The 14823-nt window shown below is 39.5% G+C and overlaps 1 protein-coding gene across 2 annotated transcripts in view; it reads right to left on the reverse strand.

Moving 5' to 3' along the window:
- The window catches only part of FMN1 (formin 1), a 421043-nt gene that overhangs the window by 23211 nt on the left and 383009 nt on the right, over positions 1-14823 (reverse strand). For both annotated transcript variants that reach the window (XM_017539536.2, XM_017539537.2), the window contains 2 exons: positions 13542-13593; positions 8399-8548 (listed from right to left, as the gene is read on the reverse strand). In XM_017539536.2, the coding sequence (XP_017395025.1) occupies positions 8399-8548; positions 13542-13593 (202 nt within the window). The remainder of the gene's footprint in view (positions 1-8398; positions 8549-13541; positions 13594-14823) is intronic.

Consider the following 14823-nt stretch of genomic DNA (forward strand, 5'->3'; position numbering starts at 1 on the left):
TAGCTAAACAGATACCATTGTGTTATAATTAGTACAATAACCTGCTTTACAGGTTTGTAGCCTAAGAACAATAAGTTATGCCATGTAGCCTAGGTGTGAAGTACGCTACACCATCTAGGTTTGTGTAAGTATACTCTATAAGGTTCACTCAATGATGAAATCACCTAACTGCATTTCTCACCATGTATCCTGCTAGTTAAGTAACACATGATTCTATATGTTTAAGTGCTGCAAATGTATATTATAGGAATGTGCAAATACACAAGAGACTGAAGTTAGACCAAGCACTAAGAGAAGGAAGCACAGAAAACAGGGCAGTTAGGCTAATCCCAGGCATTAACACTGTGTGATTCCTCCAAAAGTGTGTTGAGTCATCCAAGCCCACATCTTCACAATGTAAACCCACTAGGTCTATGTAGCCAAATTCATCTGCTCTGTCAATGCCCAGCTCATTTCTACTTAAAATTGCAGGCACTCAGGGTTGGAAGAGAACTGCAAGATCACATGAGCCCAGGAGTTCGTAAACTTGGCTGAAGCTAAGAATCACTAGGAAGGTGTCCTATCTCTCATCTCCAAAGCTTACCTGGTGCATTTAAACAAGAGGATGGTGAAGCCAAGACATTTATTAAGGAAACTACACACAAAACGTGTTCTTGCTCTGCCTTCTCTGTGGGGAGTTTCTATAACAACCAATTTCTAGACTCTACACTCCGGTATGCTGATTCCGTAGATCTGTTTACATTTTTACAATGCTCTCCAGGTGACTGGGAGATCTGCCAGGTTTGGGAGCTGCTGATCTCTAGCACCACCCCCCTGGCTTCTGAATCTCCTCTAAATCTCTGCTTAGGGTGGTGGTCCTGATTATGCCTAAGTGTCTGCTCAAAGCTCCCTGTAGCTTCCACATTTTCTTGGGATCATTTCTTCCTCCAAACTCTATCAGCCAGGATCTTCAATGCTCTTTCAATAACTAGCTGTGTGCTGGAGAGTCCACCATACAAGATACAACAAAGAACAGGCTTGTGTTCTAGCAGTGGAAAGATACACATAAAGTGCTAAAATAACAAGTTGGAATGGATGAAATGCTAAAGGATGGTAAGAAGAAAATGTTGTCAGAGACCACAGGAAAAACTAATTCTTTTATTAAGGGAGATTTCAGAAAATTTGTACAGGACCTGGTTGCTGGAGGCACTCCTTGAAGGATGACTGTATTTTGATCAGCAGGAAATAATGGGGGGCAATGCAGCATGAAGAAATTATCCAATGAGAACACAAGAAAGTGCAGGTGTGAGACAGTGAGTGGTTGTAGTAGGTGCAGGGAGGGATGAGGCTATAGGAAATGAGGCTGGAGAGTGAGATTAGGGCAGGTTCTCAGTGCCATGCTATAATTTGGGAGAGAATAAAAAGTTCTTGAAAGAGCTCAAGCTTTAGTGTCAAAGACCTATGTTCCTATCCTGTTTATTAATGAAACTATGACATTGAAAATTCATTTACTCACTCATGCTTAGCTGTGAAATAGCAATAAATCTTTTTTTGGGGGTGGGGGCTGTTATGAGAATTCAATACATAATTTGCCATGGTTGGTACTTTATTTATCTTCCCTTTATTTCATGAGCAATGGAAAACCACAGAATATGTTTAAAGAGATAAATATGATCTGACTTCTGTTTTGGAAAGAAAATTGGATGCAATATTAAGGGACATTTAAAGAGGAAACAGAAAACCTAGGCAGAGAGGAGAGTTAGAGGGATGTTTTAATAATCCAAGTGAGAGACAATAGAGTCCTGATTAGGGCAGAGCCAACTTAGATACAGGGTAAGGAACAATCACCATTAAGAGGGCAAAACAGTAGAGTCAGAAATAGATGAAAAATAAATCTTGTAGCATTAAAGATAATTCTGGTTTCCAGCCTGCCTTTAGCTACTGAGAGGAAGATGGTGATGCAATTGAAAGTTAGGGAACCTAAGAGGAATAGGCCTTAGTTGAGAGTAATTTCCAACTGAGACATACTGAATTGCAGATGAGGTTTGGATATACTGTGAGAATGCTTAGTGTGCAGTAGGAAATTTAGGTCTAAAACTTGGAAGGCCTTGGCAATGAGGTGATAGGTGAAGCTGTGAAAATAGTTGGGACTAGCTATACAGAGAGTATAGAGCAGAAAAGAGGAACACTGAGATTTAACTTGGGGAAGGCCTACACTTGAGGAATAGAATAAACAGAGGAGCTAATGAGGGAGATGAAGAAGAGGAATAGTCACCTTTGCAGAGACCCAATATACTATGAGAGCAATGAGGCATTTCAAGATTGAGGAAGCTACCATCGGTCTCAAAAACTAGCAGTGGCAAAGAGTTGGGAGTCATCTGACTTCACAATTAGGAAATATGACGCAGTCTAGTAACAAACTCAACACACATTTCTTCTGCTTCCTTTACTAATGGAAAGCATGAGTCTTTAGCTGAGGACTTGGCTCCCAGCTAAGCCTACATTTCCTGATGTCCCTTGTGTATGGTCACGAGACTAAGTTCTGACCGATGGGCTAAAGTGGAAGTGATGTGTGTACCTTCCAGCTCATGCTATTTCATATTAAAAAGAAAGGTTGTGCAGTCCCCTTTCCACTGGCAGGAAATGAGCAGCAGTGGCAGAAGTATACCTGATGAGAGCCCCCCTTCCACCTTGGGACTAAGGACCTTACCTTAAGGATGGCAGTCACAAAAGAGAAGGAAAAATGCATTCCTGATATCTAAACTCCCTGCATTCAGGTTGTTATGCCAGAGGAAAATGAACTTTTCCTTTGTTTCAGCAACAGTTATTTTGATCTCTGTTATGGCAGCCAAGACGTTATCTTTACTGAGACAGGAAGGAGTGTGTGGTACGGAAAAAAAGAAAATGAACATAACTACTTTTGAAAGAAGTTTGAAGGGAAGAGTAAAGGGATGGAATGATGCTTTCAGAGGAAAGAGGGCCAACAGATGTGTATAGTTTTTTAAACCAATGATCGTATAATTCTTACACATTTTTAGCTTATCCTCTTCTTATTCATGGCATATTTTTAATTTTACAGATGTATTATTGCTTGGGGAAATAAGCTGGTTTTATTCTTTGTTGTTGTTTGAGACAGGGTCTCACTCTATTGCCTGGGCTGGAGTGCAGTGGAGTGAGCTCGGCTCACTGCAACTTTCGCTTCCCAGGCTCAAGTGATGATCCTGCCTTAGCCTCCCAAGTAGCTAGAATTACAGGAGTGCACCACCACGCCTGGCTAATTTTTGTATTTTTTAGTGGAGACGAGGTTTCACCATGTTGGCCAGGCTGACCTTGAACACCTGATCTCAGGTGATTCACCTGCCTTAGCTTCCCAAAGTGCTGGGATTACAGACGTGGGCCACTGTGCCTGGCTATTTTTTGTGATTATGATAATTCTGTTTGTCTTGGGGCATTTACTTTTTGTGTATTTGCACAGAACCATTTTGAAATGTGATTTAGGAAAATTCAAAGTTTTGCTAATTAGAGGGTGATTGTATTAAGGGATTTTTAAAAATAAGCAGCTCTTTAGGGGTTAAATGAATACAAACTATTTACATAACAGAGGGCAAGGAAAAGAAAGTTAACACATTACAAGTTACTGAAATCATGTCTGTATGTCAGCAGGAAAGCAGAATTCAATAAATAAAAATTTTACTTATGGAGCTTTTTCTAGGAATAAAAGTTTATCACGTAAAGAGAAGAATTCCCGTAGACTCTACACTGCAGTAAGGGGCCCCTTTGTAGATTGACGGTATCTCTAAGTCCCCAATTCTTGGTCCTAAAGTGACCGAGCAATAGGGAGCTCTGAGAACAGCTTTCAGGATAGCCCCACAACAGCCTTCAACTATCTTCTGTCAAGGGTACAGCAGTTCCATAACTACCCATAGTAATAGCAAGTAATATACTTTAAAACCCTGTTGGTATGTGGCTGGGAGAAAAACAGCCCTCCAAAGAAAAAACAAAGTAACTATCCATTCCCCTATGGTGTAAATCATAGCTATGTGTATAGTGAAATTTCTTATTTGCATTTCATAAACAATTCACCAAACTTCTAATTCACTCATTACTTACCCATTATGGGTTTTTTAAATGGCACTTTTAAACTTTGCTTTGGCTCAGGGTGAATTTTGTGCCTAGAATTAATTCCTGGAGTCCTGACTCCCCTAGGCCTTCTGTACCTTTTGCAAATTCACAGCTCATTTTGTGGGAGGCAGTGTGTGTATATGTGGGGGCAGTCTTAGGCTATCCTAAATGGGGGAATGCTTTATAAGTAAGGTCCTATCACGCAAACAAGAGTAAAGAATAGCCAATAATGGTATCAGCAAAAATCAGGTTATCTCCTTGCAGTTGTGCATATACTTGGATCATCTATTGATATAATACATGGAAGAAACATGTCCAAACATTCAATTAATTTTTGGTATACATCAGGAGGCACAAACACCTTTTACCTTTACATGAAAAGGTAAAAGTGAGGCAAAGCTGCTTCTGAGGATAAAATAAACCTTGGACTCTGATACATCATAAATGTTGGATACAGATGAGCAGAGAAATGTTTTGTGTACATGCTCCGTAAAAAAAAAATGTGATCTTCATGAACATTAGGGCCAGGCATGTGGCTTGTGCCTGTAATCCCAGCACTTTGGGAGGCGAAGGTGGGAGGATTGCTTGAGCTCAGGCGTTCAGGACCAGCCTGGGCAGCATAGTGAGACATCGTCTCTACAAAAAATAAAACTAGCTAGGTATGGTGGTGCACAGCTGTAGTCCGAACTACTCAGTAGGCTGAGGCAGGAGGATCACTTGAGCCCAGGAGGTCATGAGTGCAGTGAGCTATGATTGCACCGTGGCACTGTAGCCTGGGTGACTCAACACAAAAAAAGACCCACATTATTTTATGAGAAGAACTGGAGGTTCGGGTGAGGCAGGGTAGTTACAGACATTTACTAGTTTCAGGATGGCAATGAAAATTCTCCTTGCCACCTAATCTCCCAACTCCCCTGCAAGTCCTTGCTTTGAAATCTCTTCCAAATTAGTCCCTATAGCTCAAGAGCAAAGGTGAGGGGCATGATTGCAGACCTGAACCACACAATTCCTCATAAAATGACAGTAGTTTCTAGGTTAATATAGATTTTGAGCTAGAAGAGCTCATAGTCACCATTTAGTTCTTGCTTCATCCTAATACATACATTTTACAGTTGTGACAATTGGGTTCCCAGTGAATAAGTGACTGGCCCAAGATCACATAGCCAATTAATGGTGGGCTGAAGGGTAAAAATGCCTATTTTCAGCTCTGTCTCCAGGTCTTTTTGACACTGCTCAGCAATGCATGTACTCAGAAGGGATAAGAGAAAGGACTGGATGCTTCACTGAAAGATGAGTCCTGATACCAGGGGCAGCACGACGGACGACTGGGTCACAGACTGCAAGTCTAGAAAGTTGCACTTTCAGATTTGTGCCTGGGCACAGAAGTTTCCTCTTTTGCTTAAGACTGGCTTGAATGTCAAGGAAAATAGAATGCTGTTAATATACCATCACACAGTAGATTGCTCTTCCAAAGATACACTTAATCTCCAGGTAAACCATATTCCTCAGTGACATACTGTTTCTTCTACTCAACCATACAGTTGTGCCCTGACACTAGTTTAATGATAAGGTTGTTGCCCACTCACAAGGCACAGAACTTTGGACATTTTTATGTGGTTGTTTGTGTGTTTAGAGATTATTCTCGATTTTCTGAGGGGAAGTTACCTTACTATGAAGATGCATTCATATCAATTTTGCATCAAGCTAATGTGTACTCATGAAAACTATCCTAAGCAGGAAAAGTAAATATTCTCTACCACCAAAATTAACCTCAAGTGGCCTTCATAGTTTTCAACACTTGCATTTCATTTGGAAGTAGAATTTAAACACTATTTTCCATGAAGCCTGTCCCTTTAAAAATGCTACTATTGTTAATTTTGCCAATGATTTTGAGCACTTAGTTGGCCTTCAGGTATATTTAAAAATGGAGTTAATTTTTTCTGATGGGATCCCAAACTAGTTTTTTTCCTTATAATGACACATGATCAGGTTTTTATTTGGTTATTTTTTAGGATGCCCTTGTTAATGATGTTTTGTTACCTCCTGACTTTTAGTGTTGTTGGGATATATTGGTTTTCTGGGGAAAGTATAATTGAAACTATAATATCAAATATCATTAATGGATGTCAAAACAAAGCAATTGTGTTTTTTTAAATTTAATTGCTTATTTTACCAAAGTGAATGTGTGATTCTAACAGCTAAGAAGCTAAAGTCTTTAGCAGACAGAGAACAATTTAACAAAGTTCTCACTTCAGGATTTCAAGAAAACCCTGGATATTAATCAGTTTGTTTAACTGGTTTGGCAGTAATACACATAACGTGCTGATATTTCTTAACATTTTCCTAACTATGCTGCTGCCTCCAAAAAAATTTTATTAGCCATCATCAACTTAGAGATGTTGTTTTAGGGTGGAAATCTTGGCAATCCATCCTCACAGAGCATGGCTGGAATGAAGGGTCCCCTGAAACTGCTAAATGAGAAGAACTGAAAAGGGTCTTGTGAAGTCATGACCCTGTAAAGGTGTTGGTTTACAGAGTGTGAAGGAGGCAATTCAACAGCTGCACCCAGGAAGCAATGCCGCAAACACCCATGGCTGGGAATCACAGATACTGTCATTTTAAAGGACTTCTGGATACCACCTCTATGACAGACTCACAATTTCTTTGGTCTAATTTTGCGATATAAACTCTTTAATTTGGAATATGGTTCAGTATTTCAACAGAAGATTATTAAAATGAAAAGCAACTAATTGCCTTCTCTGTTAGTCTTTTGTTTTAGACCATTTTTAGGGCCCTAAAGACAAATAAATTAAGGACTGTGCTCAAAATCTGAGGTGCAAATTCTAAAGCAAAAGCTGTGCGTTCCAGGCCCACGGCTGGATGTCCCAGCCTTAAGGCATGTAGACCTGGAGAGCACACTGGCCAGCTCCCATGCGGGTATAAGAACAGCATTTTCGTATGAGAATTGATCCCAGAGAAACTTATTTTAGCTTACTTTAAAAGGCTAAATAAGTGATTGCAGGGCAAGAGCAATGAGTTGGGTGCCAAGATTTTTAGGATTTTTTTCATGCTATTATCAACGACCTATTTTCTCAACAATGGTACTTTTCTCTGTTTCAGTTTATCTATATAATGGATATATTCAGTATAATTCCCATGTTCCCAAAGAGGTAATGATGGGAAGATGTGTTGATAAACGGTTTTAAAGTTCTTTAACTTCCTTAGAAAGAAAGAAGGCCTTTTTCTTTTTCTAGTTCTCTGACAAAATACTTGGAGACTCAATACTATGTCAAAAATCTCAATTTTGATCCTCTTACTAGTGTTTTAAGGTGAAATATTAGAGTAGGTTGTAATGTGTCTATAAATATGTATATATTTTTGATTACAAAGTGAAGAATACTCAATGATGTCAGGCCTCAATGGTTAGTAAAGTGTAGGTGCTAATTACACATATAATTTTCCTTACACTGAGGAATCTTTTTGCCTCCTTTTACTGTTTTGAACGCCATTCATATACATCTGTTCCACAGGAGTAGTAGCTGTTTGAAGTTTAAATCCATGACATCCTTTACAGAACAGTGGCAATATGATTGCAAAATGATCAAGCAGAAATGCTTTTTTTCTGATATAGAGGGGCAAATTGAATTTCTCCAAGGGAAATGAACATACACAGACACATGCATGCGCGCGCGCACATACACACACACATACGCACGCCCGTCTACAGAGTTGAGGTTTTTCTTCTACTCCCAGCTAATAAAATCAGGGGCTGCAATGGGGCTGAGCGGCACACAGTTTGATGTCCGCAGCAGGATACGGGGAGTCAGAAGTGGCGCTGTAAATCCAATGCGGGGTTTCCACACTGTGTGAAGTGTGGCCCGAGTCACAGAGATTTTCCTTTGATGCAAGTTCAGTATATTAATGGGAAAAGCATTCACTTTTATTTGTCTATACTGTCTGCGACAGCAAGGCTGCCTCATTTAGCCTGGGCCAACATGAAAATACACAGAGAAGCAATCTGTTGCAAATTAGCACAACTCTCCTTTCATTTACTAGCTAGTAATTGGAAGCGGTTAAGAAAGTGTAACTTATCAGATCATGTGAGCCTATCTGCCTGTGGGGACAGCAAGCTTTCCCTGATTTTCCCTACGATCCCTGAGGCAAAAGTCCTTCCCTGATGACCACTTGATCCACAAGAAAACATCAACACGTGTGAAATAGACATACTTTGTTAGGTTTAAGAGTGCAGTTTCCTAGACTCCTGAAGGAGGCATTAACATTTTTATTTGAACCTTACCTTTCTTTAGATATGTTTTTACTCTCCCGTTTCCAAATTGTCTTGAAGTCACTGCAGAACTCGTACCACACCATAAACACGTAGCTGGGTGTGATCTCCTTCTCGCCAGACTTTGGCTTCATCCCAAAATATCCTACTGTTGTTTCAAAGCTGCAACAGGTAGAGGGGCAGATGGAATGAGGCAGTGGGTGAGAAATTGTCAATACCAAAACCTATTAGAGAGGGGACACTGGGGACAGTTTCCTGTGGGTTTGTTCTCTAACACAGAAGCTGGGGCTCATAGTTACTGAAGTTTATTCTAAGCCTCAGAAAATGTACTTGCCCAAACCGATTTGCCAAGAAATGCAACCTGATTGGGATGTTCCTAGGCACATCTTATCTGTATAAAATCAGCATGTATAATTTCTGGGGTTGTGCAGGTAAAATTTCTTGAGTTTGTTCTTCATCCCAGATCCATGTCTCTTCCCTGCTCTTCATTTTATGTTTAGTGATTACATGAAAGACTGATGAAACACTGTAATATTAACAGTGGTCAGTTTGATAGCTCATTGGAAATAATTAACCTGTCAAATGTTTCACAGAAAAGCAAGAAAATCCATTCTATCCTTATTCTGGCATATCCTGGCTTTGTAATCTTGGGTCAGTCACTCAGCATCTTTGACTTTCAATTTTCTCAAGAATAAAATAAGAGATGTAGATGATACGATCTTTAAGAGGGCTACCTTTTAAAGCTTAATATGATACAAGAATACAAACCACAAATGTACAAAAATAGATACAGTTGTGGGCATGGCAGGTTTTGGATGAAAAACCATTTTTGATCTTGAAAAATGATGTCCAATCTCGTCAGAAAAGAACCCCAGTTTTCCAGAGTGAACTCCAAGATAGCAATAAGACCTACCTCAGCAAGGCTTTCTGCACACCAGACTACCTGGGCCTCCCAAGCAGCCCTTCTTGGAGGCACTAGCTTTGCAGCAATTTATAGCTTTGAACTAATCTTTCCCCCTCACCCCCACCTACCCCAAGCCTCACAAGCTCATTTGCCATGAGCAAGAACACTTAAATAAATGGCCCCCTTTTCCAGGGTGTTGGAAACTAATCAAAGCAGGAATGGCTGGCCAGGTTTATTACTCAATGCTCTATCATCTGTTCAGACACAGCGGTTTTTTTTTTTTTTTTTTTGGTGTTTAATGTGTTGTTGGTTTTTTTTTTTTTTTTTTTTTTTTTTTTTTTATTTTTTCATTTTTTTTTTTTTTTTTTTTTTTTTGTGGCCATCCTGAATGCTGATTTTCTAATGGAACTATATTCAATGGCAATTGTAAAACCCTGAAGCCCTGTTACTATTATGGAGCATACTTTCATCTCGTTCTCAGTTATTGGGCAATATGTATCTCATAAGATTTTATCACATTTCACAGATGAACTGTTAATTGATTCCATGGCTACGATTAGGCAAGATCCAAGCTGGAACTGCAGCTCTGAGTCCCATAAATTCTTTGTGCTTCTGTAAAGAATAAATCTGTTTTTAATGCAAATTAAAACTACTGGTCAGGGAATTTTGGCTCCCAGTTATTAAAAGACTGGAAGTGCATAAGTGGAGAAAGGCAATAACTGCAGTAATCTCTCACGGGACTCTATTATAATTCCAAACACACATAATGGGAAGCACAACCAGTAAGGGAAGAAAGTGCCAATGTCCACTCTTGCCCCAGACATAACCCTTAACTCCATGGCAGTCCAAATAGTGGTAAAACCAAAGGTATACTCTGTAGCATGCAACTTTCATTCAAATGAAAATTACTTTGATCATAGCATGGGAATACATAAGTAGAGACTTATATGGCCTATAGAAACAGGCCATGCATTTCCTATAAAGTCACAGGACTTCAGATTGGGAAAGAATTTACAGGATGACTTGCTAAATTATCATTTTACAGATGTCAAAACAGAGGCCTGGAAAGAGTGCGTGACCTTATTCACTGATGGGGTTGGGCCTAGAACTCAGATCCCCTGATTTTTTTGTGAAATGTTCTGTCTGCTCTATCTTTCTGTTGCTCATGCTGGGTAACACAGGCATTTAAGAGACAAAATAGTTGTTCTCTCCCACCCTTTTCTACTTTAGAGACAGTTGTCCTCTGTATCACACATAACATGCATTACCCCAGGGAGGGCACACGATTATTTTCTCTTTCTTATGTACACATTCTATACAGATACATATTCATTTGAGCATTCATGGGGAAGGGAAAGTTGCATTTCTAGTATTTAGAGGAACGACTTATCTTCCAATTTTCCAGCAGAACATAGTGGTTCTGGATCACCTGACACCTCTAGCCTTACCTGGAGTCTAGATTGTGAGATCGACATATTGTAATTCCTGGTGTAGTTTCAGAGAATGACAGCGTGATTTGGTGGTTGTCGCAGGTCCTGAGAAAAGCATGTCATTTTCCTGAGGCCTTGATTTTCCCAACTCTAAACTGAAGCTAACCTTTGCCATCCTTGCCTCTCTCTCCAGGGATTTGTGAGGTCCTGCATGCTTACTCTTCCTGAAAGGGTGGGGAACACTAAGAGAAATACTAAATTTTAGCATTTACTTTTTTCTATGTGTTTTGGAAACTAAAAAAGCAAGTGAACCTCTTTAGAAGAACCAAAGCAAACAGAGTCCCAGAGGATGGTCTGGCTTTGGCACTCAGCAGTTTTTAAAACACAAAGTCACTTCCAGTATGTGCCTTACTTGATTGCATTGTTATCTCATTGTTTAAGAAAAAGCTAAAAGCTAGAGTATGAACCTACAGTGATCTGCTAAGGTCTAGACTGTTATCTTTCCTACACAAAACTCCACTTTTAAATTCAGTTTTGATTCACAGAAGGCTGATCATTGAAAATCTTTTGCAATTTGGGCAAGAAGATTGGTGATATTTAACAACCAGGAGAATTTTCTCCAATATACAGGAAACAAAGGTCAATGATGCGATTTGAAATTTCTATTTGTCAGCAGATAGCTCTAAAATGGCTCTCAACTTTTAAAAGATTGATTTCTAATCATATATTTTGTTTTATATAACTTTTTTATGTCACTGCAAACTATTCTCTGACCCCTTTTGTCTCTGCTATAATTTCCTGTCTGATTTGTATCTTTTTAATTCGGCCAAACATTTATAAAGTGCAGACAATGATTACATCAAAGATCTCATAGCAAAGTGAACTGTTTTACTTTTACAGTGCTGAGATGCCAAAGCGGAACACATCCACTTATTGTCTTACATGCATGCCCTTCAGAAACTGCTTAGGAAAAGCAAATACTCCTTACCCTCAGAGTAAATTGTTTCTCTTGAGAATAAAACATAAGAATTTACTAGATCTCGCACAAATATTGCAACACTGACCACAACCTCCTTAAAGAGTGTAACCAAACAACTGTGGTTTCTACATTACAGATGGGATATAACATATTTCATGTATGACATGAAAGCTAGACTACCTTCACCACAAAGCCACGGAAAGGACTGACAACTAAAATTTATGACTGCCCTCTGCATAGCTAATGCATGGCAGCAGCTTCGGCTCCTCTACGGTGGGTCCCCTTTTCCTTCAGCAAGAATCTTGAAAAATTATTAGAAATTTGACGTCCATCCTGGAAACTGAATTTCTTTGGCCTGACACCAATGTGCCCTTTTTGATAATCTCTTCTCTATGTGCTGCATATTTTTTCTATAACACATGCATGCTAGTTTTATGCATTGGGGAGGGAAGCTTAATATAGGAATAAGGTCAGTAGAGAGACACAAACTCCTAAAAGCATAACCATGGAGTTATCCCAGTTTTGAATGATTATTATGCTAAAATAAGCATGATTTAAGAACATGTCTGTAGTTAGCAAAGTGCAAGACTTGCCTTCACTTTGGTTTCACCAGCATTTTAATCTTACTGGTAATTATAGCAGGAAGCACGGCAAGATGCTGGCACCTGTGAAAGTAGGGCAGATGGCACTGTCTATGGGATTTCAGAAGTCTCGGAACTTGTGGCTAGACAGGAGGAAAATGATTCATTTCTACAATGTGTTTATTTGCATTTAAATTCCTAAGTGGGAAACTGTTCCTCTCACACATTTGGAAAGCTCATTTTTCCTTATATGTTTTCTCCTACCCCTACCTCTCATCTAATTTACCAGTACTTTTAGAACTGGTACTAGCATAACATAACCTCAAATTTCATCCCCAAATATGAGAATACTTCTGTCTATTGCCACTCACTCTTCTATGAGGGAGGGAAAGCCAAGTTGACCTCATCAACTAACAAAAAGGAAAAAGCTCTAAGGGGTGAGAACTGCTGATGATTAGATTCTACTGGGGGGAGTGTATGGTTCCCCTCTGGTGTCTATTGGCAAAGAGAAAGCAAGGAAGACGCCTGCAGTAGGTGACATGAGGCTGGGCAGAAGACCTCTGAGGTCTTCTTTAAATTCTGGGGGGAATTGTCCATATGCTATATGGGCATATGGACAGCCCCTTCTTCCTATCTGCTCCTTGTTTTTAATATCCTCCTCTAGAAGCTGAGGAAAGATATGTCTCTTAGGTGTCTGCAATAATTAGTTTGATCTAACTGTAATGATAAGAAGGATCAAACTGTCCCTGACTTTCATGAAGTGGTTCAGGAGCAGAGCAATGCAGAAGAGGCAAACAGGCAGAATAATGTCATGACATGTGTGTGAGGTAGGTGAGTCACTTCTGGATGATCCCTGCTTCCTGAGGAAAACTATTCCTAAGTCCTGTTACACTGCCTTCACTCCAGCTTCCAAGTGAAGCTTACTGCTTACGGATGTATAGTCTTAACATAGAGGCTGAAAGCATGGCTAGTCAAACATGCTACAGAAAGAAGCCAGGCACATAAGGACAAATACCGGATGACCCAACCGTAAAAGGTAGCTAAAGTGGTCAAAGTCAGAGATACAGAAAGGAGGATGGTGGCTGCCAGGGGACAGGGGAGCAGGGAATAGGCAATTTGTGTTTAAAGGGTCCAAAGTTTCAGTTGGGGAAGGTGAAAATGTTTTGGAGATAGAATTGTATAACAAAATGAATGCACTTCATGATAATAATAAAGAATGGCTAGCCAAAGAAAGAATTAGGGCTAAATCAGAGCTGCTTACCTTTTCTGTGCATTCTCCAAGTGACTTTCTTCCATTTTATGCTCTTTTTTGGCTGTGAAAGAGAAATCATGATTAAAAATATTTTCTTCGGTCGTCTCCTTTGTGTAATCTTACAGCTTCAATTACAACCATTCATTACCGTGGCAGGTTTGAATTCAGGGGTGGGCAGCCTCTAGCACATGTCCTGGTAATAGCACTCAATTTGCTATATCTGTCACCACTGCTTTCTTGATAACAGACATAGGTAACAGTGGCCAAATAACTTGTTTTCTCTGGGATACTTTTGAGAGTGATATTAATAATTACATCTGGACAAAGATATAAATTAGGGCAATCCTGGGCAGATCAGGACATGTGGTCACTCTTGCACGTACCATCATATTTCCCCTTACTCTAAACATAATAAATCCAGTAGCATTTGCAGCAGCTCTGCCGCGAGTCACGGGAATCTTGGGCATACTGCCTCCACACCCACAGGCCCCTTTGGTAGTCTAAGGAAGCCTATGGATTCTTTTGTCAGAATAATGTTTTCATAAGATTACTAAAAAAGTCAATGATACTGAGATACAATTCTGAATCCACAGGTCAAGAACCTGAGTTCTTTCTATAGGATTATCAAGAGGTTTCATTTTGGGGTGTTTCTTCTACATATCCTTCTTTACAATCACAAGATATATTATTGTATATGAAAATACCACTCTCACACTTAAAAAATATCCAGAAAAAGAGGAAAGTTGTAACATAAGCTATATAAGCCTTAAGATAACTTTAATTTAGGGCTACAATGATGTAAAATGAATAAAAAAAAATCTCATATCTAGGATCTATGCTGTGATACTTCATGAAAGGTAGTAAGGGATTTTGAAACATCACCATTTTATTAAACCTGGTTCTACCATCTGTTTGACTGTGGGCAAGTTATTTAAGACCAAATGCCTCATTATTGCCTCACCTGTTCGATGAGAATAGCCATAGTGACCATCATGATACAGCTGCTTTAAAGATTTAAGGAGATAATACATGCAGAGTGCTTAGCACATAATGTGTGCTCGATACAGGCCATGGCAGGTATTATTACTACATTACCACAATCTTCCTTATTGATTTTAAAATGTGAATTTTATCAAGTGGCTCCCCTGCTCAAAACCTTCAATGGCTTGTTTTGCCATCACTCTTGACATAACATCTACAGTCTTCACAATGCTCTAGAAGGCCCTGCACTTAAGTCTGCTCCCTGGCTGCTCCATGGCATCACCTCCTCTTTCCCACACTCCTTCCTTTC

The sequence above is a fragment of the Cebus imitator genome, unplaced genomic scaffold (genome assembly GCF_001604975.1).
Source record: "Cebus imitator isolate Cc_AM_T3 unplaced genomic scaffold, Cebus_imitator-1.0 Scaffold119, whole genome shotgun sequence".
Classification (NCBI taxonomy): Eukaryota; Metazoa; Chordata; class Mammalia; order Primates; family Cebidae; genus Cebus; species Cebus imitator.